At 50.4% G+C, this 23,488-nt stretch overlaps 9 protein-coding genes across 9 annotated transcripts; 6 read left to right on the top strand and 3 right to left on the bottom strand.

Annotated features, from left to right (window-relative positions):
• Window positions 1-316: 316 nt before the first annotated feature.
• Window positions 317-2,875, top strand: N7471_008658 (Exonuclease RNase T/DNA polymerase III; the record flags this gene model as incomplete). Its single annotated transcript, XM_057281377.1, has 1 exon — window positions 317-2,875. One exon carries the CDS (start codon window positions 317-319, stop codon window positions 2,873-2,875), a length of 2,559 nt encoding a protein of 852 aa, XP_057135637.1.
• A 607-nt stretch (window positions 2,876-3,482) lies between these two features.
• On the bottom strand, window positions 3,483-6,534 carry N7471_008657 (uncharacterized protein; the record flags this gene model as incomplete). The annotated part of the gene is made up of 2 exons (XM_057281376.1): window positions 3,483-5,985; window positions 6,479-6,534. The coding sequence occupies 2 exons, from the start codon at window positions 6,532-6,534 to the stop codon at window positions 3,483-3,485; spliced, it is 2,559 nt and encodes an 852-aa protein (XP_057135636.1).
• A 4,386-nt stretch (window positions 6,535-10,920) lies between these two features.
• Window positions 10,921-12,075, top strand: N7471_008656 (uncharacterized protein; the record flags this gene model as incomplete). The annotated part of the gene is made up of 1 exon (XM_057281375.1): window positions 10,921-12,075. One exon carries the CDS (start codon window positions 10,921-10,923, stop codon window positions 12,073-12,075), a length of 1,155 nt encoding a protein of 384 aa, XP_057135635.1.
• A 71-nt stretch (window positions 12,076-12,146) lies between these two features.
• Window positions 12,147-12,635, top strand: N7471_008655 (uncharacterized protein; the record flags this gene model as incomplete). Its single annotated transcript, XM_057281374.1, has 1 exon — window positions 12,147-12,635. The coding sequence occupies one exon, from the start codon at window positions 12,147-12,149 to the stop codon at window positions 12,633-12,635; it is 489 nt and encodes a 162-aa protein (XP_057135634.1).
• A 2,714-nt stretch (window positions 12,636-15,349) lies between these two features.
• On the bottom strand, window positions 15,350-16,159 carry N7471_008654 (Yae1 family protein; the record flags this gene model as incomplete). The annotated part of the gene is made up of 1 exon (XM_057281373.1): window positions 15,350-16,159. The coding sequence occupies one exon, from the start codon at window positions 16,157-16,159 to the stop codon at window positions 15,350-15,352; it is 810 nt and encodes a 269-aa protein (XP_057135633.1).
• A 1,227-nt stretch (window positions 16,160-17,386) lies between these two features.
• On the top strand, window positions 17,387-17,929 carry N7471_008653 (uncharacterized protein; the record flags this gene model as incomplete). Its single annotated transcript, XM_057281372.1, has 1 exon — window positions 17,387-17,929. One exon carries the CDS (start codon window positions 17,387-17,389, stop codon window positions 17,927-17,929), a length of 543 nt encoding a protein of 180 aa, XP_057135632.1.
• Window positions 17,930-18,474: 545 nt separating this feature from the next.
• Window positions 18,475-19,266, top strand: N7471_008652 (uncharacterized protein; the record flags this gene model as incomplete). Its single annotated transcript, XM_057281371.1, has 1 exon — window positions 18,475-19,266. The coding sequence occupies one exon, from the start codon at window positions 18,475-18,477 to the stop codon at window positions 19,264-19,266; it is 792 nt and encodes a 263-aa protein (XP_057135631.1).
• Window positions 19,267-19,676: 410 nt separating this feature from the next.
• N7471_008651 (uncharacterized protein) lies at window positions 19,677-20,176 on the bottom strand (the record flags this gene model as incomplete). Its single annotated transcript, XM_057281370.1, has 2 exons — window positions 19,677-20,024; window positions 20,075-20,176. 2 exons carry the CDS (start codon window positions 20,174-20,176, stop codon window positions 19,677-19,679), a joined length of 450 nt encoding a protein of 149 aa, XP_057135630.1.
• Window positions 20,177-22,246: 2,070 nt separating this feature from the next.
• Window positions 22,247-23,364, top strand: N7471_008650 (uncharacterized protein; the record flags this gene model as incomplete). Its single annotated transcript, XM_057281369.1, has 4 exons — window positions 22,247-22,535; window positions 22,591-22,666; window positions 22,722-22,811; window positions 22,866-23,364. The coding sequence occupies 4 exons, from the start codon at window positions 22,247-22,249 to the stop codon at window positions 23,362-23,364; spliced, it is 954 nt and encodes a 317-aa protein (XP_057135629.1).
• Between the last annotated feature and the right edge of the window lie 124 nt (window positions 23,365-23,488).

The following is a 23,488-nucleotide window of genomic DNA, read 5'->3' as shown; positions in this document are numbered from 1 at the left end:
TCTATAGATGACGAGAGACGATTATATAGAATTCAACATGTAATTCAGATTAATATCCATGGATTTGATCAAGTACATGCGTAAAGGATAAGGCGTCAACCCGTATTTACTGTTTTCAATGGAGTAGTATCGAATGTCGTCTGGGAGAATGCTTATATCGAACCTGGTGCCTACTGCGTTCACCATCTCGCGATCAAGTGGGGTATCAAACGCATTTACATCATTTCAGTAAGCGACGATCTCATCTCGTCTTCTTTATCTTCCAAGTGCCAACCATCCCAAGGGTACCATCCGACGGCCTAGCCGCCCACCCACCATGGTGCACACAAAGCCCGAGGGCCATGAACCCGATGGTCAGCCACTACAAGCAATAAAATATCCATGTCCTGTATGCAAGGGTCAGAAGTTCAAGTCGGAGCAAGGTTTTAGTGACCATCTACGATGGGTGCACAAGATATTTTCATGCCCGAAATGCGACGCGATATACGCATCTGCAGATGACTTAGCTCGGCACAAAACTGAAGCGAGACACAGGGCAGAGTACAACAACAAACGCAAACCGAGGCACAGACCCTTCAATCAGAGAGGCAAGATCAGACCGGCTTCCCGAATTGCTTCCTCGCCCGCAATAACAAATTCATCCTCGACACAGGTGCCGGTGCGTCTCCGTCCACCACCAGCCAGGCCCCGTCGATCAACTGCCCAAGCTCGTCAACCAGCTACAGAGACCCGTAAATTACCTGCACAGATACGTCAATCACCCAAGCAGGTCCGTCACTCAACCATGCAGGGCCATCAACCAGCTGAGCAGTTCCGTCAACAACGCGGTCACGTCTTTCAACCACGCGCTCAAGCCTTTCAACCAGGTAATCAAGTCTATCAACCACCAGTGGGGCTCCCCCAAGGCCCGACAGAGCCCTATCAAGCACCTACTCAAGGTTTTCAAGTACCTGCTCAAGCCTTTCAACCACCTGCTCAAGGCTTTCAAACACCCATTCAAGGCTTTCTACCACCAGTGGAGGTCCTTCAATTCCCGATGGGGTTCCATCAAGCACCTACTCAGGCCGTTGAACCACCCACTCGAATCGTTAAACTCCCAGTCGACGTGTGTGAAGCAGCTGTGCGTCAAGCAGCCTATCAGTCATATCAGAGACCGACTCCGGTCTATCAGACACCTCAAATCCATAACGCACCCCCTTGGGGCTATCAAAACCAGGTTGATGTGTATCAAGGAGCCTCTCCAGTCTGTCAGACGCCCCCTCCGGTCTATCAGATGCCCGCTCAGATTTATCAAATACCCGCTCGGCGCAATAAGAACCAGGTGCAAGCCTATCAGCCCCGGGTTCAGGTCTCCCAGTTCCCAGAGTATTCTCAATCCCCAAAATATGGCTCTCAGTCCCTCCAACAGGGTTATCAGTCCCCAGTCCAGAGATCTCAGCATGCCAAGAAACTCTTCCAACAACCCGAGCAGGTCTTTCAGCCCCCGGTGCAGGGCTCTCCGTCCCTAAACCCCTCTCATCCACTGCAAATCTCTAAACAAGTGGAGCAAGTCTCTCGGTCCCTAGAAAACTCTCAGTTCTCAGAACAAGACTCTCAACACGCAGAACAAGTCTCTCAATACCTGTCGCATGGCTCTAAGTCCCCCGAACAGGGCTCTCGGTCCCTGGAACACTCTCAATTCACAGCCCAGGGCTCTCAAAACGCCGAGAAGGTCACTCAGTCCCTGCAACAGGGCTCTCAGTCCCCAGTGCAGCACTGTCAACAGGCAGAGGAGGTCTCTCAGTCCCGACTTCTGATATCCGAACAAACAGAGCAAGCTTCCCAATCATCAATGCATCTTTCCGCGCAGGATGGCACGACAGCCGAAGCAAACGGCTCAGACGAAGCAACACCAGGCACCCCAGAAACAAACACCACGACTCCCTCCCTTTTCAACCCCCCAACAACAACCAACCCAACCTTCTCGCTGGTCTACAAACAAATGAAACACCGCTGGACCGACCTCGAACCACTGGAACAAACCCTAATCCTCCGCTACCTGCTGGGACGATGTCACTCCCAACCGCGGCTCCATTGCCAAGGGTACAACGCACCAAAGACCATCGACACAACAGCCTGCCTGAAACGGGGCGAACCACACAAGGCCCACGATTTCAACCGCTGCTCAACCCGCCGAAAAGCAATCGTGATAGACTGCGAAATGATCGAAACAACAGTCTGCACCAGCGAGCTGGCCTACATAACCGCAATCGACTTCCTGTCCGGCGAAGTCCTGATCAACAGCTACGTAGCCCCAACAGCACCAGTGACGAACTGGTTAACACCCGTCAGCGGAATGACGCCAGAAGGAATGGACGCCGCTATCACAGAAGGCAAAGCCTTCCAGTCGAATTCGGATGCGCGTCGCGCGCTGCGGAAGTTCCTCGATCATGATACTGTTCTCATTGGACATGCGCTTCATCATGATCTGCGGACTTTGAGTTTGATCCATGGAAGAATTGTGGATACATCGCTGCTTACTGCTGAGGCTGCTTTTCCCAATTTGGCGTCGAGGACGACGTTTCCGCGGGTTTGGGGGTTGAAGGCTCTTGCGAAGGAGATGTTGGGGATTGAGATTCAGGCTAGTCGGTCGGGACATAATTCGCTTGAGGATGCTCTGGCCACGAGGGAGATTTTGATCTGGTGTTTGCGGGGTCCCGAGTGTCTCAAGGCTTGGGCGGAGAAAGCGAGGAGTTCGTATGAGCATATGCGGCAGCAGAGGGGGGAGCAGATGAAGGCTGCCAGGAATGCGGGGAAGAAAGCTGGTGTTACTGTTGCTGCACCCTCGGGCAAGGTCCAGGGTAAGAAGCGTGGTTGCGAACTGAGAGGTCTTTGACTCTGATGGTTCTTAGGTGGAAGGGGGAATTGAGCTAGTGGAGGACTGTTGATGAAGCCATCCCCATACTGGTCATCATCCTTGGTCGGACCGTTGGTCAGAGTGGAGGGTGGATGACCAGTTTGGGGATTGGCAGGAGGAAGATATTGTGCTTTCTTGAAATGTTTGAAGTATGAAAGTCATTTTTATTATCTCCGCTCTATCTCCGTAGATGGACAATATGTAGAAGGATAAACACATCCCTGTAGTACTACGTAGAAAGGCAGACGGGCAATTAGGTATTCTCACTGCTGAACACAAAACTAAATCACACAGGAAACAAAAGAAACAAGAAACAATATTGGGGATAGGGGGAATTAAACGCCAACTTTACAAAAACAGGCAGGGAAAAAACAGGCAAAGCACAGCATACGAACAAAGAAACAAGCCAATAGGAAGAAGACCGCTTTGAAAAATCAAAATAGAAGTAACAAACTCGGTATGGATACGAGAACACCTCTCCAGAATTCTCCATGCATGCATCAAACAACACCGAAACCAAAATCCAGCGCTAGACACCTTGATCCCAGTTAGGATACATAACAAGGTCGTTCACGTTTCACGTGTTTTAAAGAATACTCCGACTGGCCTGACTACGGCTTGCCTGGCTGCGACTGGCAAGACTAGCCCGGCTCGGGTTCGTGCGACTAGGCTCATCTTCCTCAAGAACATCGCTCAGACGCGTGGGGTGACGATGGCGCGGTGTCATGGACTCCCAACCAGTGCCAGGGCCCCATCCGGCGCCGCTGTAGTCCGCAGCAGAGGCGGGCGCAGGCGGAGGGACAGAAGATGGGGCAGAGGTATAGGCGCCGTCAGGCATGTAGTGACCCTCTGGCAGGGAGTGGTCATACTCTTCGCTTCCTTCTGAGGGAGGGCCAGGTGGGTAGCTTAAGGAGTTGCCATGCGGGTCGTGGGAGTAGTGGGTATATTCTTCGTCGCCTGCTTCGCTGCTGCCGACGTAGGAGCGCGCGTCGGGTTCTGAGGTTGCGGGGCCTGGGTATGGGACAGACGTGTTTTCGTGTTCATACAATGGACCCGGGTAAGGGGCTTTTGAGGTAGGTGGGTCAACCTTTCTAGGCTCGATGAAAGGGTCGGATCCTGTGGGAGACATTGGCGTGCCGTCATCGTAGTATTGTCCGCCTGCGCTCCCTGCAGACTTGCCATGATATGCATCGGTGCCCATGGTTGTGGCTGTCGGTCCGCCGGGGTATGGGCCCTCGCGAGTCTGTGGGCGAGTGCTGTGTTGACGACTAGGGAGGCCAGAAACCATAGGCACAACCTGAACACCTCCAACGAGCGTGGGCTCTCCATTTCGCAGGGAGTTGGTTCGGTCTCGCTCTTCTTGTTCACGACGGCCAAGCTCCTCCCAGGCACGGCGTGCCTCCTCTTTGGAGATTTGGAGTTCGCGGCGCATCTCTTTCAACAATTCCTCGGCCTTGACCTTGTCCTTTTCGGATTGCTGGGCAGCAGAAAAGGCGTCGGCTCGGCCTTGTCGTTCTTCTTTAAGCTGGCGGTCCAGGTCAGCCTGCACTTCCTTCGAGCGTTCCTGCTCAGCACGGGTATCGAAAAACCAGCGCTGGAACTTGCGTTCGGAGGAGGCTCGTAGACGCTGCAGTTCAACCACCGCATGGAATAGATTGGCACCAGCGGCAGACAAGTCTGTAATCTGTCGAGCCAATTGTTGGCTGAGCGGATCACGCTCTAGATCCTCATTGTTTTGTTCTAGCTTGCGCATCCAATAGCTGGTGAGACCTTCCCAGTGTGAAGACAGCGTTTCCCATCGCTCAAATGCATGCGGAAACCCAACTCGTTTCGGCTGCTGAAGAGCTTGGGGAGCACCAGGTTGTCCTGCGGGTAGGGCCTGGGCGGATTTGGAGAACACACTAGGTCTGGGTTGACCTCCAATTTCTGCCTCACTGTGCGAGCGACCGTGCTGAGGCTGCTGCCCAGTTCCTTGTGCGGGCCGTGACTGGTTAGCCATTTGCCCTGTCCCAGCAGTCGGTGGTGCGGTCTGGAATTCTGATGGTCGCGTACTCGGTGCAACATCTGCTGCTGGTCGGTAACCAGATGGTGGCCCTGAAGCGACGGGCATGGTCTGGGGTTGTCCTTCCGGGCCCCTTGGTGGTCGTGGGGCTTTAATTCTTGATTGGGAGGTATTTTCGGCAGCAACGCCAGCGGCGTACTGTTGAGCTTTGGCTTGAGCCTGAGCCTGTGTTTGGGCCTGGGCCTGGGCCTCAGCTTGAGCCTGTTGTTCTTGCTTCAGTTGTTGTCGTTCCAATTCTTCCTGTTCCCTCTCGTGGGCCTCGCGTTCCGCTTTGCGGCGAGCCTCCCGATCCCGGCGCTGTCTCATTATATCCGTAGGTGTCCTCATACCACTCGGTGGCTGTGATGTTCCTGAGATGGGGTTCTGGGGTACACGGGCTCCACCATTCTGAACACGGCTATTGCCCACAGGCCCAGCGGGGCCAGCGACGCCTACCATGTCTGACATAGAAGCATTCACCTCGTCCCAGTCAGTGGAGAGCTGCAGCGGTCCACGGATAGCTTCCTCGAGGGCGAAAAGGACTGCGGATGCGGTGCGCGACGAGACTCCGGTGGTTCTCTGCGGCCAGTATGAGGTATTGAGGAGCTGGTACGGGTCGTCAACTGTGGACCCGTTGTCGTCGGTCTCCGCTTCGGAAAGGGCCGGACGTAGCTCTGCGATGCCACTGGCTGGGGCGCGTTGTACAGAGACCGAGGTTGTACGCGCTGGCTGGGGTCGAGTAGGGTTTGGAACCGGGGCGCGTGAAGATACCGCTCGACGGTGGAGCGATTGGCGGACCTCTGTCTGGCGAGGGATGCGACGTAAGGGACGCTGAGAGTCAGAAGCGCTCGGGGGTCTGAATTGGCGATCGGCTGATGTAGAAGAAGAAGGTCGCTGAACAGTCGGCTGGCGTTGCCGCGCAAAGGTCGTTAACGTTGATGGGTCGTAAGAGTCGTGGGCTTCGTCAGACGCTTTTGGAGTGTGTCGAGACACCTCTAAGAATGGTCGGTAGAATTGTGGATTGGGCGACAATGTGAGTGTTGCGTCACTAATTGAAGCAGCGGATCGCTCTCAAGGATCGCGATCGCAAAATTATCGATCGGTCACAGTTAGAAGAGTGACAGCCCCAACGGCTATACAAATCAATACTCAATGCACAATATAATGCAATTGAGAGAAAAACAGAAGCAATTCGAAATCAGGAGAGGTGAAAGAACGAGAATGGGTCGGAGTGCGAGGTGGCTGGTTAATTGAGATGGCTGGGGTTGCCGCAGCTGGAGCTGCAGCGCACCAAACGTGTCTCGGGGATGAAGCGCCAACCCTCAAGGTCCGGCTGCCCGGATTCAAATTCGCACAGATATGAGGATATGAAGAAGAATATTGAACCTGAGAATGCCGAAGCTGAAGGGTAAGGTAATCAGGTACTCGCCGTTCTCCTCAGGCAGGAATGCCAGCGCGGTCCCTGCCCTAACTAACCCAAGTCAAGGCTTTTTTTGCCTTTTTTTTTTTTCAGGGCTATTACGGAGTAGATCCCTGGGTACTTCATAGTCAGCATGTCAGATCTCAATATTCCAATGTCGTCACGCGTCCAGATCATAACGTCGCTGCGCAACCAGTTCGGGAAGCAATACCTCAATAATTAGCTGCACCTGTGCTGAACCGGTCGCACGGACCGGTGCTGAAGTGGGTAATGCAAAATCGAATAGTCCAAAACTATGCAATTTTTAGAACCTACATGTGTATGTGTAGTGTTGTAGGAGGTCCAAAAGATAGGAGAGAACCTCTAGCGCTACAACCGGAAACTGTTGAACTCGACGCAAATTTCATTTCGCTATCGTGCCATGGTTGACTTTCAAGGCTAACAAACTTGCAACAATAATAGAACTAAATATATAGTGATGCGTTGGCAGATCACACTAAGTTTTGTAGTTTCAGTCGGGCAACAATATATATGTCCAAGATGTAGCTCAAATATTTATCGCCATGGCTTCACCAGTTTACTAGGTTTCATCAGGCTGTTTATTATGGCCATTCCTATTTCTGCAATCTATTTATTCACCGTAGCATCTTGGTTAGGCTCCATCTGATCCACTGGTTCATTTTCGCAGCGGATAAAATTCCTCGAACGAACTGCTTTCCCCACAGTTCGCAACCATGGAAAGGATGTTGTCTTCTCACCTGGGCATTCTCAACTTCAGTGTGTCAATTGATTATTTATTGAATACCTAAATACCTACATATCTACAACACATTGCTACATTACACTACATTGAACATTATTAAGATGTTGTATCGAGTCCATATACATGTCACCGTTCAGCCTCTTCCCCGCAATGACATCGCTTCCAGTCCAGGAGGGTGTTCCCGAGGTGATGACAAAGCAAAGAGCTCAACCAACCTTGGAAAGTTGGAATCTTGGAAGATTGAAATATAGAAGTAATCAGGTACCTCAAATTCAACTCTAATCTTGAACAACTTGAACTACAAAGATCCAATAAAAAGTTGACTAGACCGCTGGAACGGATTGAGAGATCAAGTATACGGGCCAGAAGTCTCCGGGCTTCAGCCACCACAGCGGATGCACCTATAAAATCCAGGCCGGGCGTCGCGGAAGCCCCCAAAGGGACCCATAACACTGCACGGGAAGGACGTTATAGGGGAGGATCAGGCGTTGCTGGGTCCCGGGTAGCACCGCTGTGGTGGGTGATCCCCCCAAGTTCCGAGGTGCGGCGCGAGGCAGCAACCATTAGAACCGGAGAGGGGATCAGCCTGGTAGGGAGGATACGAAGATGAGTTATCATCTCTACACATACCCACCGACCACATTTGGGTGATAAAAATGCATACAACAGTACAAGTGGCTAGAAATTGCTCCGGGGGACAATTTTTGTATGGGGATGGTCTGTGCACGGCAAAAACACCATACAAAGTGGGCCACTTTGTCGAATTGCTGAGTGACATTTTGGGGACTTGGCCGTTTGAAAATGAATAAGGTTAAGAAGTCTCGAAATATACATTTCCTGGAATTTTTTTGCAGTTCTTGCTTCAAAGACCAAGCAGTTATCTATAGCGTCTGCTCAACCTAGAAGGTCCTTGACTACGACACTGGTAAAGACGAAACTTGGGAGTACGAGCATCTCATTAAATAGTTTCTCATAAGGTAGTGGCCTTGTAGGCTATGGCCTCTTCAAACAGCTTGTGAACTCCATTAGCACCATTGCATACCCAATTCGGTGTAAAAACTACTTTTCTAAATGCAAGTAAACAGCGATGTTGGTGTGTCTAAAGCCACCAGGAGTGGATACGGGCTTCTGTCGGGCAAGCCGTGTTCCCGGACGCCTCGAAGGCTCCCTCTCCGGTGCCAATATTAGAATGTCAAAGCGATATATTGGGAAATCCCAGTTCTTCCCTACAATATTAGATCTAGTTGTCCAGGTAGTAACTCATGTATGCAATATAGCGATCACAGCCCCTAGCTATCCCCAAATCCAATAATACCTCAAGCCAGGAGGCCCCCAATACAAGTCCCCACCGAGACCGCAACGAGACACCCAAACAAACACGAGCGCCCCGAGAAGCACTACAACCTCGTAATATTCACCCCCCTGCCCAAGGCCTGGACCCCAGGAGCAAAAGAACAGCAAGGGCCATCCCAGGAATCGGAAAATTTGACACCTCATTCGGGCCGGGGAAGGTCTTCCCGCAGCGCCGCGGACGCACCAAAACGAAACCCGGAAAGTCTCCATAAACCCAGTATTGAGGTAGGTTTCAAGCATGCCTTGCAGCCTGCAGCCTGGCTCCGCGGGAGCTTGGGTGTTTTGGATCGGGAGTGTTTCAGTTTCCTTGTCCAGGATCTTGGGATTGGGGCTATTGGCCAATAACGGATATATGTTTTGCGAGACATTTCCGGGGATTGAGGAATAAGGTTCCTTTCGGAAGGGATCTGTTCTAGCCCTGTGGCTCTGGGATATTGAAGTGTGCTGATCATCGCGAACAATTAATTTTGATTCTGGTTCTCAGCTTATATTGGGTTCTCGATCAAGGAGTTTGTTCTATCGAGGGAGTTGGGATGTCCTAGATTCTTGTTCCATTTCGCTCCTTGGAAAATCCGTTCTATGGGAGCTGGTACTCGACAGATGGAGGGTATGTTGCACTCGAGATGCTGCTAGGCCACTTTGAACAAATCTATTCGAAACTCTATGTGTGTGCACTCAACATCTAACGTCGAAAGAATGTGACCGGGAGGACTGGAGGCGAGGGTTCTGCAGAGACTGCGTCCGCGGCGAGTTAATCGCTCAAAGATCGCGAACAGTGCATGAACTGGACGATAGAGAGTTATTGGGCCTGCAGATCAGGGGTACTACTGGGGGATGCGTCGATACTTATACATGGGCGGGATGGCTGCACTTCGGATGTAGGTATAGCGGGATGCATGCAAGTCAAACTTTTCGATGGAATGTGGGGTTTATTGACTTAGCTGAGCATATGTCTCTGGTTTGTTTTTGTTTTGTTTTTGTCTGAGGCTTGCAGATTTGCGACAATATAGAATAATAGTGATTTCAGGTGTATACAATATAGAGCTGGAGACTCATGAGATAGACCGAGATATGGAGTTGGATCCAGCAAACACATTGATACATTAGCAGGTTCGAAGTGAATTTGTATAGTCAGATCAGAAAATAATCAAAAAAGAGTTCTTCGATGAACCAATGGGAGCACAATGTCAGAGTTACAGATGCACAACATTTGTGATTTGTCCACTGTCAGGGTATACCTCAGCTCCTTGGATGTCCGACCATCCTCTCTACTCCGTATGTTGCGGAAAGTTAGGATGGTTGATCCGACTAAATTCAATCCAGGCACCGATTTATTAAGGAATCAAGGCAAACTAGGAGGAATAGGAAAACTAGGGAGTATAGCTCCTCTTCCCTCCTACAAAGGTGCAACAAGACGTGATGTCACTACGATATAAAAAGCATTAAAGGTATCTAGCCAGCCACTGTTCAACAGCAAAGAAGGAAATAAAGAAACGAAAAAAAAAAAGAAATAAAATAAGCCCATGACGTAGTTGCTAGGAGAACAATTTCCGAGATGGAACGTTGTGGCATCGACCTCTGAGGCTCGAGTTTTAACGTTGCTAGGATGCTAAGAATGTGCAACAAACGTCAACGTTGAGAAAAGACAAAGTGCCAAAGTACTACTCCAGTCCAAAGTACTGCCACAAAGTGACAGAGCAATCGACCCTATAGATCACGGCGATCAGCAGCATTAGTGGCTGATCCCGGGAACTCCGCACACAATGTCCAGTGATATCTCACATTTTCTGTCCCAGCCCTCTGCACAGGACTTCTGCAGACTCGGGATGTAGGATTACTTTCTTTGAATTTTTTTTTTGTCTCTGACAGGCTGAAAATTATTTCAAATGTTGGAAATGCGATCTGGTGGTACGAGTGCCTCGTGTCACTTCCTTGGCTTCCATAGCCCACATACAGATCACAGACACGCAGGAAACACAAGAACACAAGAACACAAGCACACAGGGAACACAGATACAATCCACATTGTATTCTGCGGGATGTTTCTCAGTGCACTTGTACGGATCGAGTTCCGCGCGCCCTTGCTGGGGGGCCCAATCGAAGGGTCCTTGCTGCAACCCCATCCCTACGGAAGGGGACCATGCAAGGTCAGATAGGTCATGATCGTCTGTGCTTTTGTTGTTTACATTGTGCATTGGCATGCATTTGTTTTGTTCGGGCTAGCCACCGGATCATTGTCCTAGGGCTTCTAGCTCGAGTTTATTTTTGGTATAAACATATCCCCTTCACCCTGGCCTCCACTTCGGTCATTTCATTCCTCATTCCATCTCTTCCTCTCGTCCTGTGATAATTCTCCTCTATTCGATCTATTGTACTGTGGTCTAGATCCTAGAGATCTTGCTTACTCGTGTTTACTTCTCTTTCACATTACTCGAGCTCACAGTCCCATGGATCACAGAGGTCTTTATTGTCCAGGCGAGTTGGACGTGTTGTATCAGGACCGGAATAGATCAGAGGCTACAATTTGTCTCCCATCGCCCTCACCTGCAAAGCGAGGATCATCTTACTACCCGGCCGGCCCAAAGGTCCTAGAAGAGTCAAATCTCGATCCCTTTTACCTCGAAGAATCATTGGCTGCCACACCATCTTGGAATCCTTACACATCGGACATGCGCAATGATAGTTTTGAAGACGAAAACCAATACTACACCCTATCCTTGACCCACAACAAGGACATCCGGAACCCATTACATTACCCCGGACCAGATCGCTCCACACTCGCACAAGTAGAGTTGGAGAACAGCTTGAGATTCCACCGATATACTCCCTCGACGGAGGAACGCAGCCCGCTGCACAGCAGCCAGGTCTCGTTCAGCTCCGTTCAAACAGACAGCACCACTCCCGACTTGACGCCTAGCACCTCTTTCTCTTCTTCCTACGATTCATCTAGCTGCCCTGACGCCGTCCTTGAGGCGACTCAGCAGCTGTACAAGCACGCACAACAGGACCAGGTCCAGATTGAGCCCCGTCGCCGCTTCTATCTCCCTGCCTCTACACCACCTACATACTCTCTTCCCCCTCCACCTCCCCCGCCGGTGGCTCCTCTTAACCCGGCGGATACCCGTCCAACTACACCTTGCTTCCAACACTCAAACGACTCTACTACTACCATCACCATGGGCTACGAGGATATTACAGGTTCCTGCTCCTCGCGGTCCCGCCGCAGGAAGGCGCCTCCTGCCGTTCTCAACCTGTCGCGTGCCGGAAGTTCCCCAAGCGCAGCCCGTCGGAAGCAATCCAGTCCTGGAACCCGCCCTCCCCTAGATGCTTCAATGATCTCCCCTCCATGCTTGATCAACCCCGTTACCATGGAACCTCACATGACCCACTTTGACCACCCTCTCTTCATCCCCGCCAACGACTGCCCTAGTCCCGTTCCTAGCCCAGTGGCTAGCTCCCCCCCATCTCCCGCCAGTGGACCGCAACCTCAATGGAGCGGCCTTCAATTTCTACTATCGATGCCTTCTGCGAGCAATCCGTATGGGAGTCCGATTCCGATTGCGAGTCTGCTGGCCGTAAATCCATGTCTCGCCGGCCCATAGACACTCTGCGCAAGGTTCGCAGCCGTGCTAAGCTCCGTGCCGCCAAGTCACAGCCGAGACTTCACCAAACTATGCTCGATGGCCAGACCATTGAGCAGTTCCCGTGCATGCCAGAGGATATCCTCGGAGAGCCTATCCCTGAAGCTTTCCGTCCTAGCATGGACCGTCCCAGCACTAGCAAAGATGCCGTGCGGTCACACAATGGCCTACACACATTGCGCCTTGTTGCCCCTTCCTCCACCTCCCTGACTCGCCCTCCTCGTTCTCGCAAGAACAGCAGTCTCAACAGCTCCGACGTTGACCGATCCGCAGCTGCCGCTTTCCAAGCCCAGTTCCGACGCCGTCAACGTTCCGAATCCCCCGAATACTCTAATTCCACCTCGGACAAGGGTGATAAGGAGAAGTCGACATCGTTGTGCTACGATCAGTACTCCCAAGCCCCCATCAACGGGGCTCGCGAGCAAAGGCCTCTCCTCCAGCGCTTCATGAACTCTCTACGTTCATTAAACTGCCAGAAGCCCCAAAAGTCTCACAAGAAGACCAATGTTACCACCATCTGATGCATTTACACTCGGCGTTCCGGTTCTCTGGGTTCAATTTCAACGGCCGAAACCATGCTACAACATACCGACTTTACCAACGATCCCTCCAACGATTTCATATCACTGTCTTCATGACTCCAATGTGTCTCGATGATTACGAACACGTCCACTCCCTCACGCAAAAATATGCTTCTGCTTCCCGCGCACAATGAAAATAATGAATCTCCAGACCCGACTGTGGCTGGACACAGACGCGCTCAAAGACGTTCTCTATTGCGCTATCTCGCGCCACGAAACGAACACGATGCCTGGTACTAGTGACCACGACTACCGACTTATGACTCGATACCCTCGAGCTAACTATCTTTAATTTTCCTACTTGTCATCTTCTCTTTGCATTGATTTCCTTCCATGTCTTGATTGCGCTATTTCGCGTGTTGTATTACCATCGCTCTGTTTTATTACGAAGTTACTCTCTCCAACGGTCTTCATTTTTACCATGTCTGACTGAATCATGTCTTGCTATCGCTGCTACGACAACTATTTCCTTCTTCAACCTGTGATCTATAATTCAATAAAGGAATACGGCGCCTTGTGTGGTCTTTGTTTCTATGACCCAAAATTTGCATTCTCTGCACTTTGCATTCATCAAAAATTGTTTCACTACCTCATACCTTATGGATAGATCAAAATAGAAACCATCATATTTCATCACCAGCATGAATGATCCTTTGTTACTTCGTTGTCTAGGAGACGGGGACGTTTTGCGGAATGTTGGACCGCGGATCTCAGACGATCCTCGAAGGTATCCTCGATACTACCGCAGCGTCCTTCAAACATCCATTGAACCGAGTAATGACCAGTATGTAACAACAGCTCCTCTACCTAGGCGAACAAGGCATCATAGATAGCCCTACGCCACGCACCGGGACCCAATTACACAGCCAGCAAGGCCTAGACCACCAACAAGGGCGAAGGGATCCAGAAAACCTTGGCCCAGGCCATGACAAACTCTCACCTCAGCTAACTAGCAATTTTTGACTTCTGCCTCTGAACAGCTAACTGATCGCAAGAACCTGCACAGCCTGACTTGCCACGTATGCAATGCGTCGAGAGTCATTCCAAATCCACAATTCGTGTATCCATTTCAGAAAATTAATATCTAGCGACAGGAATCGAATCCCGGATCCTGGGTCTGCCAGGATGAGGACCTCTGGTTACATGTCGAATTCTCGATGCGCAGCCATTCGTACGTTCCCCGCAACGGATGCACCGGGGACCGCGGGTGGGATCCACTGATCCGGGAGGTGGGATGGTCTTTGATCGACATGTCCAGGCGTTGGGCTTTGAGTAGTTAGGGCTTGGGATTGCACATGCCAACAACACCCACTGACCGACAATTGCGCCTCTCACACAATTCACATAGTTGAATTGTTCTTATTCAAATACTAACACACTAATAGCTGCACTCACAGTACTTAAGTATATTGTACCGATCCAGATAGGAGGATATGACACATCCCTTGCATGGGCCCCTCAACGTCCGCCAAGAGTCAAAGGTACGTTGTCCGAGACCTTGGAATTCCTCGGCTGAAAGAGTCAAACCATATATTTCCTTTCCTTTCAAAGGTTTCAATTTGCTCCCTGAGTGATCCAAGCTTAAATCAAACCTACCAATCTAATTCACCAGACAACCAACCAGAATCCCCATCCCCGTCCCCTCAATCCCCAATCTGATATCACAAGTCCATTCTCTCCATCCAATACAACTGAAACTAACAGGCCGATCTCCCAATCGCCACTTTGACAGGTAACGCTAGACAGGGGTTTATCTCGGCCAGCCAAATAAATCTCCATCCCTCTGTACCGGAGCTCTTTTGCGACCTCACACGCAAGGTGCCCGATCCACCGGTTGCGCGCCCATTGCGTCCCCGAGACCCGCCATCCTGGCGGGTTTCAGATCTATCGGAGTTTGTGTTGTGGGGCTTACGGTGCTCGATCTGGGATTTAGTGTCTAGACCTTTTTGCTGGGTTCTTGGTACTTTTTGTTTTGTGGGATCATTTCTCCGTACGGGCTTGACACGTAGGGCTGCAACTTGTGACATATGACCTATCGTTTATGCCTCGTGTTTGACAGGCAAGCACTATTTGCAGGTTGCTTTTTCTGCTCTGACAAATTTGTTCTATTTGTCGAATACAATTATAATTGAACTGTTGACTATGCTGAAAGTCTGGCGAAATGTCTCTGAAATCGGAGTAAGGTAAAATCGGATATCTAATCCAACCCGCACCACCACCATGGCAACAGCCGTGCCCCTACAGTAGTGTGCAGAAACCCCAGCGTCGGTGTCTCAGAGCGGCACGACCCCTCTATCCCAAACAACTGAGGACATACAGTCCGGACCGGCCTTCCGCCCCGCCCGTCCGCCGCATCAACCTTGCAGTGGCAGCGGATACTGTTCCCTGCTGCGGGGATGCGAGTATCTAAATACTTGGATGATCCTGCAGCGGGGAACGAGCAGCGGACACCCCGAGAGACAGTCGGCCCATCTCTGCAAAAACCTAATCCTGCATTCGCATCTGCAAGAGCAGAGGAGACTTTTTCCTTCCTCCGTCCCTGTATCCGGCGGGGCATTGTTATGTAGATCCGCAGACAAACCACAGCCTGTGTCGTATCCATGACAAACACATAGTGCAAGCCGTGAGCATGTCTGCACAAATCCAAGACAACTTCAACTGTGCTCCACAGCCTGGCCCTCTCCCTTGCCCTCGGCTTTGGCCTTGGCCTCCTCCTCCTCGTTCTTCTCCTTCTCCTTCATCTCCAAAGCCTCCATATTCTCCTCCCAGCTTGGAACATCAACCCTTCCCTCCCACTTCGCAATAACAACATCCCCCTTCCGCCCAAGCTGTATCTCCGCCCGTTCCTCTTCCCCATCCTCAGCCCTGGGCGCAACCTCCGCCGCGCCACCATCAGCCCCAGCAAAAACAGCCTGCACATCCAGCTCCTTAAGCGCAGCTTCATACAGCGTCCGGATTTGCTCCCTCTTCTGCCGCCGCAATTCCCCAATCTCAGCATTTCCGTCATCTAACCCTGTAGACCCAGCAGAAGCAGAAAGCCCCGCCCGCACAACCGGCTTCCTCACAACACCCGGTCCACTCCGCTCCTCGAACCCGCGTAGCAGTCCCTCCATAATGCCCAGTACAGTACCAGCACGCATACCCAGCTGCGCGCCGACGGGGAAACCTCCGTCGAAGCCTACTTGCACGTGTGCGCCCTTTGAGGCGGATGTGCCGTCGCGGTAGCCTGCGGTCACGTGTTGGCGGCGGAGGCTGGGGAGGTCGGAGGGTTCGGTGGATTGGGTGAGTGGATTTGTTGTTGATGGGAGGGGTGCGTTGAGGGTGCTTTCGTGCGGCGGGGAGGAGCCGAAGATGTCGTCGAGGGAGTTGTCGTCGACTGCGGGGTTGTCATGGGTTGACATTGTTGTTGCTGGGGAGGGTGGGGTGGATTGGGCGGATGAGGAGTCTGTGTGGGTTGATGTCATTGCCCAAGTGGTATGGGCTAGACTATTGACTTGGATTTTGATTGTAGGGTTGTTGGTAGTTGTGAGTTGATGAGGTCTGAGTTGAGAAAAAAAAGATAGCGGGTCGGCGGGGCGATCCGCTGATCCACAGTCTACGGAGATACTAACAACGGGTTTATTAGGGTTAGACGATGTATTATTTGACGACTAATAGGTCTTGTTATATATTAATAACCAGATAGGATCTGCTTATATACGATGCTTGTTTAGATATGGATATATAGTAGGTGAACTAATATAGTCAAAAGGTGGTTGAATGTACAGATAAAGGTTATGTACTTCGACCGGAAATGCCTTCCGCTCCATGCTCTAAGTGGAGAGATTTCTTTGCTGAATAGTCTAGCCCTATTGATGAAATGGACATTAGCGCTTCCCTATGGCAAGGGGGCTCTCAATGATCACGTACAGTTTTGAACCTTTTGTGTGATAATTTTTCTCGCCGGCTTCCAAAATAACTCCAAATCTGCATCTGGGCGAGGTTTAGAGAAATCAACCTCGACGACTTGAATCATTGTATTTTTGGTAAGCCCCTCGGTTTGATCAACATCTCTATTGTCCCGGGTATTGGTAAATGGAATGAACTCCCTGGTTCCGACCCGAACAGCATTCAGCCATTCAACTTGTTGCTCATTGCCATAAAAGGCCTTTGAGATGAGTTTTCCCCCCAAAAAAAACCAGAATGGCCAAGGCTTGTTGAAGTCGTAAGGGATTGCGCAGACAGACTGCATTATTGAGTCCAGTCTATTGTCAGAAAGCCTTATATAAGATGACACTGTTAGATCCCTGCCCACGGAAGACGGAACATCTATGGGGAGAAATATTGCTGACTGAACAACAACATGAGTGATATCTTATAGTAAGAACGTTTTAAATTGGTCCTTAACAGTTATCTTGACCGAAGGAACTGGGACTGTTATGGCCTCCTGATCTGGTAGTGTTTCATCCATTGTTTCCGACGTACGGAGTACTGGTTTCGGTATCAAAATCGATGTATGTTACTGCGTGCTTACGACTTCATCGGATTTTGCTTGATGAGGAATAGAATACTAAGCTAGGGTGACACAGATACATCTACACGTGACCAACATTACCCCCTACTCTCATTTTGGTGGGCGTATACCGTCAGCAAGTCACCGCTCTCTCCCCTTTGAACATTCTTTCTCGAAAGCCTAACCCAGTATTCTTGAGATGGGTTTCTTTTCTAGCTCAAGGCGCGCCGATTCCTTCATTGCGGCCGGCACAGTCTCACTAATCTATGCCGTTGACGAAACTACTGCCATCAAACTCCGTCCCTCGTCAGGGGAGTCCAAGCTCCAGGCCTATGACATTGAAGTTCGCTCTTACAAGCAACTTGGACACCATGAACGCATTGCATCGTGTGAAGTGTCTAACGAAGGTCTCCTACTAGAACGTGGTACTTGTCTTCGGCGCATACTCAAGAGTGCCAGCGAGTCTCCCATTCCTTTGGCTACGAAGCTTCGGTGGGCGCAGGAAGCCGCAGATGGTCTTTCATATATCCATAGCAAGGAAATCATCCATGCAGATGTTGGTTGCCACAATTTAATCGTGAACAGTGCCTGTCACATCAAGTTTATCGACTTCGGTGGCTCCGGCATCGACGGCGAAGCCCCGTTAGTCTGCTACGAGTGGTGTAGCTTTCAGGCTGGTAATGAAATCGGCATATACACAGATATATTTGCTTCGGGTCAATGCTTTTTGAACTTGAAATAGGGCATGTCCCCTATAGCGAGCTGGAAGGGACTATGGAAATGGGAAGGCTAATGACAGTTGTTGAGGAGTTGTTCGCAGAGCGGAAGTTTCCATCTGTGGAGACTTTGGCCTTGGGGTCTGTCATTTCTGGTTGCTGGAATAGGAAATATATTTCAATGGAGGAAATCTATCAAGATATCACTTGTCTCTATGAGAATCATTTGAAGGTAAGGCTGTAAGGTGTTGGTTGGTTCCAAGGTTGTTGTGAGTTGATCTGAGCGGGTCGGGGCGATCCGTTCATCCACAGATGGAGGGGTGGTACGTTTATATCTCTTGAATTTCTATTATTATATAGTCAAAATAGGGTCCAGTTCAATTATGGTTTTTGAAATAATGAGATGCAAGTGGTAGCATGCGATGACCATTGCTATTTTGGGCCAGCAGCATTTCTTTGGCCCCCAAGCGCATCAGATGATGTGCCCAAAGCAGTTAGCAACCAAGACTCACAGGCGTTCTCCACTTCAAATCTACGTGACACCTTCTAAGTAACCCGAACACTCACAGCTATGCCCAGACGCTCCATCCGTCTACTAGGCTACACCGCTGCTGCCACCGGCATAGCCAGCTACAGCATCCACTGTGGACTCAGCCATCTGGAAGAGAAATACTCAGCACTTCCTACTGCCGCAGCTAGCAGAGCCTTCCGCAAACCACAGAGCCCAACTACCCAGCGCTGCGCATATACCGACATCTACGCAGCACAAATACCACTTCAAGCCCTCGAAGCACGCGTCCCAAGCCCAAAGACACCAACAAAAACAGAGCTCGAGTATGCTTGGGCTAGATCCGTCCTCGAAAGCAAGGTTCTACGAGCCGAGGGATCTATCCTAGGACTCCTCACGAGTTTCCGCTTCACACCGTGCGATACAGGCAACTCCGTGGACGGATTCTCGCCGGACAGAACCACTGGTGCGCCGCGCGTTCTGCTGAATGGTCTATTTCAAGTGCAGCGGCTCCCAGCCGCTGATGCAGATAGCAATGGACTGCTGGTCTCGTCAAAATTGCCAGACGAGCCCCGCGAGTTCTTTGAGAAGATTGCGCGGTGGGGGTATCCTTGGCGCTTGATGTCGTGTGTGCGACATGAGATGAGTGTTTCGGAGCCGTTCCGGGTAAATGGAAAGGGTATGTTTGTTGAAGTGCGCTTTGCAAGTGCGCACGATTATGAGGTTGTGGATGCAGAGGGTGAGCTGGAGAAACAGAAGATTATCCCAGCTTGGACTTTAAGGTTACATCGTGGGTATGCTAGGTTCGTTCTTGATTCCACTGTTCGAGAGTTGCAGCGAAATGTTGAGAAATAATGCTGTTGAGTTGGATTGCACTTGCTGTCGATATATTGAACTCTCTTTTCATACCATTCACCTTCCAACCCGAGGAGTTGAGTCACGCTGCGGGCATACCCTAGGTTTGATAACATCGGACACTTCGGCTTGCAGCCTAGTTGTTCGGCCTTTACTCCACTATTACTCTCCACTCTACGATATCAGGCATAGATATACTTGACAGTTGTTGACATATATTTGAAATTCCTTCGGTACCCTCCCAGTGAGGAAATGCGACAAGCAACAGCTTCAACTCTCGGGGATGTCATTTATCTCCCATACTTTAGCTATTCAAGAAACATCACGCCCAACCATATAAACATTCGTCTGATACACACCCTATTTACCACGCAGGATCAACATTTCTCCAATTGTCATATCAGACCCATCTACTCCTCCCCTCCGCCTGGAACGCAAGCCTCCCCAGTGGGAACGATAGTCCACGACTCGAACCCATTATACAAATAGCACACCTCCCAGCCATTGGTAATGCTTCCCAGCAGGCTATCCTTCCCACCGGAACAGTCAGGAGAGCCGAACATGCAAAGGTCATACCGGTCCGTGTCCGATGGGCTCTTCCACGAGATACTCTTGACGTTTGTTGAGTTGAATTCGGCAGTATTCAATACCTGGCAATCACGTCGTTTCGCGCCAGAGTAGTGGAGAATGGAGTATTGGATATTGCTCACGGAGCTGTTGCAGATTGGGGGTGCCTCACTGAGGAAACGGAAGTCCCACTATGAAACATTAGCGCGTTTGACATAGGAGTACAGTTTGTTTCACGTACGGCTCTGTAGGCAAGGACTGTGAGATCTTCAGGGCTGGGAAGTGCGTTCACCGTCCAGGGAGAGACGCTAATGAGCGTCAAGCATGCGGCGAGGAATTTCATTATGCTGTAGTTGGTAGAAACAGCCGTAAAAATTAGGGATTAAGATCAGAAATAACCTAGAATGAAATGTTTATTCGAAATATCCAGGAGCGCAGAATTGCTTCTTTTATACACCACCCCATCCCAGTCAGACTATTTTAGTCCAAAATTGCACCTGCAGAAGCGGAGCCCGCGCCTCCAATCACATCCGTTGACAGCCAGTCGAGACTCGATCGGCTTGAGGACAACTCCTCTTACCCGCAGCTAAAGAGCAGCTGAAACGAACTTGGCCAAGGAAAAGTCAGAACTCCGCAGAGGGGTCTCGGATACGTTTTTCTTGGCATCGGGGAAAAAGCGCAAGTCTTGGGTTCTCATTGGACGCAATATTGTCGAAACCCTGATTCCTGAAGGGTCCTATCGGATATGCTGCGGTGCGGCTTGTTCAGACATGATCTCGGGGGAATAGAAGGTGAGCCATTTTAATGGTAATTGCGCAGGGTTGATTGTCTCGCCGATTCAGGAACGTGGCGAATGAGGGTGTGCTTGGCTCAGGGACGGGGTACCGTCTGACGTGCAGCTTGCAGTATTGACCTCGGGGGATCAGTTCGCTGATTTCATATAGTTATATGGGCTCATGACTATGTGCCTAGACCCTGACCTTCATGGCGCTTTGAATAGTCGATGGGATTGACGGAAGTCCTTGGCTGCTTAGTTCACTGTTATTCCCGTGGTTGCGGGTTGATATATTCCCAGATGGCTTGCAGGTGAGCCAAATATTGCTGTTTATTGTGTTTATCCGCAAATCAACTTGAGTAAGGGTTGCGAAAACTGTCACATATCTGGAAGAAAAGAGCCCTGGAGGCTTTGTTCTCTGACATTTATGACTTGTAACATACGAAGCCTTTTCTCAGTAAGCCGTACAATAATGCCTCATGTATTATGCTTCCTCTGGACCTTTTGATGCACAAAAGGAAAAAGATACATGGGTCACTATACGTACCATATTTCCTCTGCCGGGTGCGGCTTTCCTATCTTAGCTGCCGCCGCTTTTACGAGGGCGCTCAGAGTCAGGCTCACTGAGTAAATTTCAGTCCGGGCTCAGACTCACGTGATAAAACCTGAGCGCTTAGTGATTGTGATTGGGTGCTTACTGATTGCTCACTGATTACTCAGACTGATTAGAGGCATCTATGGAGCACTTAACTAGTCCACGCTTAGTCCATACCTAAAGGAGCACTTTGCCCTACCATATTGTTTATTTTGCGATCACTTTTTGATGGCCCTCGCTTCTCACTATGCCCCGATTTCTTAAGGGGCACAATCTTCTAGTCTCGTTCCCCTCTTAAAATTTAACACTGAAACACGATAACGCAAAATCAGAAGGCACCGAGCTAAGTTCCATCTGTAGTAGACAGTTCATTAACAAGTAAAGAAACACTTTCTAGACAAAGAAAGAGGTCTGACAACTAGGACATAGGGAAAACAGGTGCGCCTGGAAAGAAGTTATCCTTTTAATCAATCACGTGCTTGCTGCATACACTGCAAATCACCCAAATTAAAGAAACTAAACAAACAACCCATCCATCTCGAGTTCATAACATGTCTCGCGTACAGCTCTCAACGAGAACTCAGAGATTTGGAAGGTGTTTATACGCGACACCTAAGAATCACCTACACTATTGCCTGGTATGTAGGCTGAAGTGAAAACAACCAAGTCTGAGTGAGAAATGGAATATGTGAAAAACAAAGCATCACAATACACGCTTCGAACGAATACAACCTTGGAATGGATTTACGTGACTAGGTTTCTGCAGCGCGAAACCAATCTGACTTGCCGATGTGCGATGGACAAGGGCCAGACCTCATAACCAGGCGACCGACCCAATCTAGTTGCGAAGCGGAGCTCGAAAGGCGCGCTAGTCTCTTGCTTACAGAGTTACACTGTTCAATGCATTTGCGGCAGGCTGACACTGGGCTATCCAAATCCTCCCCTAGCTCGCACGGGGCTACATGGTTCTCCCGTATAAGATATGTCTGCGAGGCCTTCCGATCTCACTGCATATGAATTGAAGTCATTTTCTCTAACTCGCCATGGCTCCTGATCTCCAGGCGCTCGTCTCTCATTATGCCTCCCGACTGTCGGCCCCAATCTGGAAGATGGGCCCCCCCTTGAGTTTGCTGTGGGTGGTTTACCAGATCAACAGATATCTTAGTCGTCGAGCGCTGAATAACGGCGTTTCGGCTACATTTGATTGGGAGAAGGAAATCGTGCTCGTGACGGGGGGCTCAGATGGCATTGGTGCGGCGACAGTGCAGAAGCTGGCCGAGCGTGGGACTACCATCATCGTGCTCGACATCCGGCCTTTGACCTACGATGCTCGTGAGCACCTTCTGAATCTGATGATTTTGAGGCTGTGGCTGATCTTTGGGTCTAGTGAAATGCGTGCACTTTTATCGATGCGACGTGACCAATCGGACCGAGCTGGAATCAATCGCCGAGACTATTCGTCAGTGCGTGTTTTTCTCCCCTCCTTTCTACGATCCCGGGAAACTCATGGTAATTCAGGGAGATTGGTGCACCCTCCTGTGTGGTGGCTAATGCGGGCATCTGTCGCGGTAAAGCCTTGCTCCAGGCGACCCAAAAAGACATTGAATTGTAAGAAATTCTTTATGTGGGCTCCCTGGAAGCGATGAACTGAACCATCTCTAGGACATTTTCCGTGAACAGCCTGGGTCTTATCTGGACCGTGCAAACATTTCTTCCTTCCATGGTCGCGCAGAATCACGGCCACTTCCTAATACTGGCATCGCAGACAGCCCATCTGGCGACGGCTGGCGTGGTGGACTATGCCGCCACCAAGGCAGCCGCGTTGGCTATCTACGAGGGCCTCCAAACCGAACTCCGTCATATCTATCGGGCACCTGCGGTGCGTATGTCGTGCCTGTCGCCCTCGGCAGTGCAGACTAAAATGTTCCGCGGCATCCAAATGCCCGACTCTGTCCCGCTCTTGCAGCCCGACGATGTTGCCTCAGTCGTCGCGGAGATCCTCTGGAGCGGGCGGGCGCAGAATCGGATGACGCCTGCCACGGCTTACATCTCACCACCGACAAGAGCGCTCCCAGATTGGATTCGGGTGAAATTGCAGGATTTTGGAAAGGATGTCATGTCGGCTCTTTCGCCGCATCAACCTATGGAAGAGGTAGACTGATTTGCTTTTCATTACTGTTCGGTAGTCTATATAGCCTGTTACCGTCGTAGAAAGAGAACAAACTCAGCGCTGCGGACTCATCTACCGTCTCCAATATACGAGCCTGCCTGATCCCACCCTGTTG

The sequence above is a fragment of the Penicillium samsonianum genome (genome assembly GCF_028829775.1).
Source record: "Penicillium samsonianum strain IBT 33392 chromosome Unknown utg000004l_segment0_segment0, whole genome shotgun sequence".
Lineage (NCBI taxonomy): Eukaryota > Fungi > Ascomycota > Eurotiomycetes > Eurotiales > Aspergillaceae > Penicillium > Penicillium samsonianum.
This window is presented reverse-complemented; position numbering and strand designations above follow the sequence as displayed.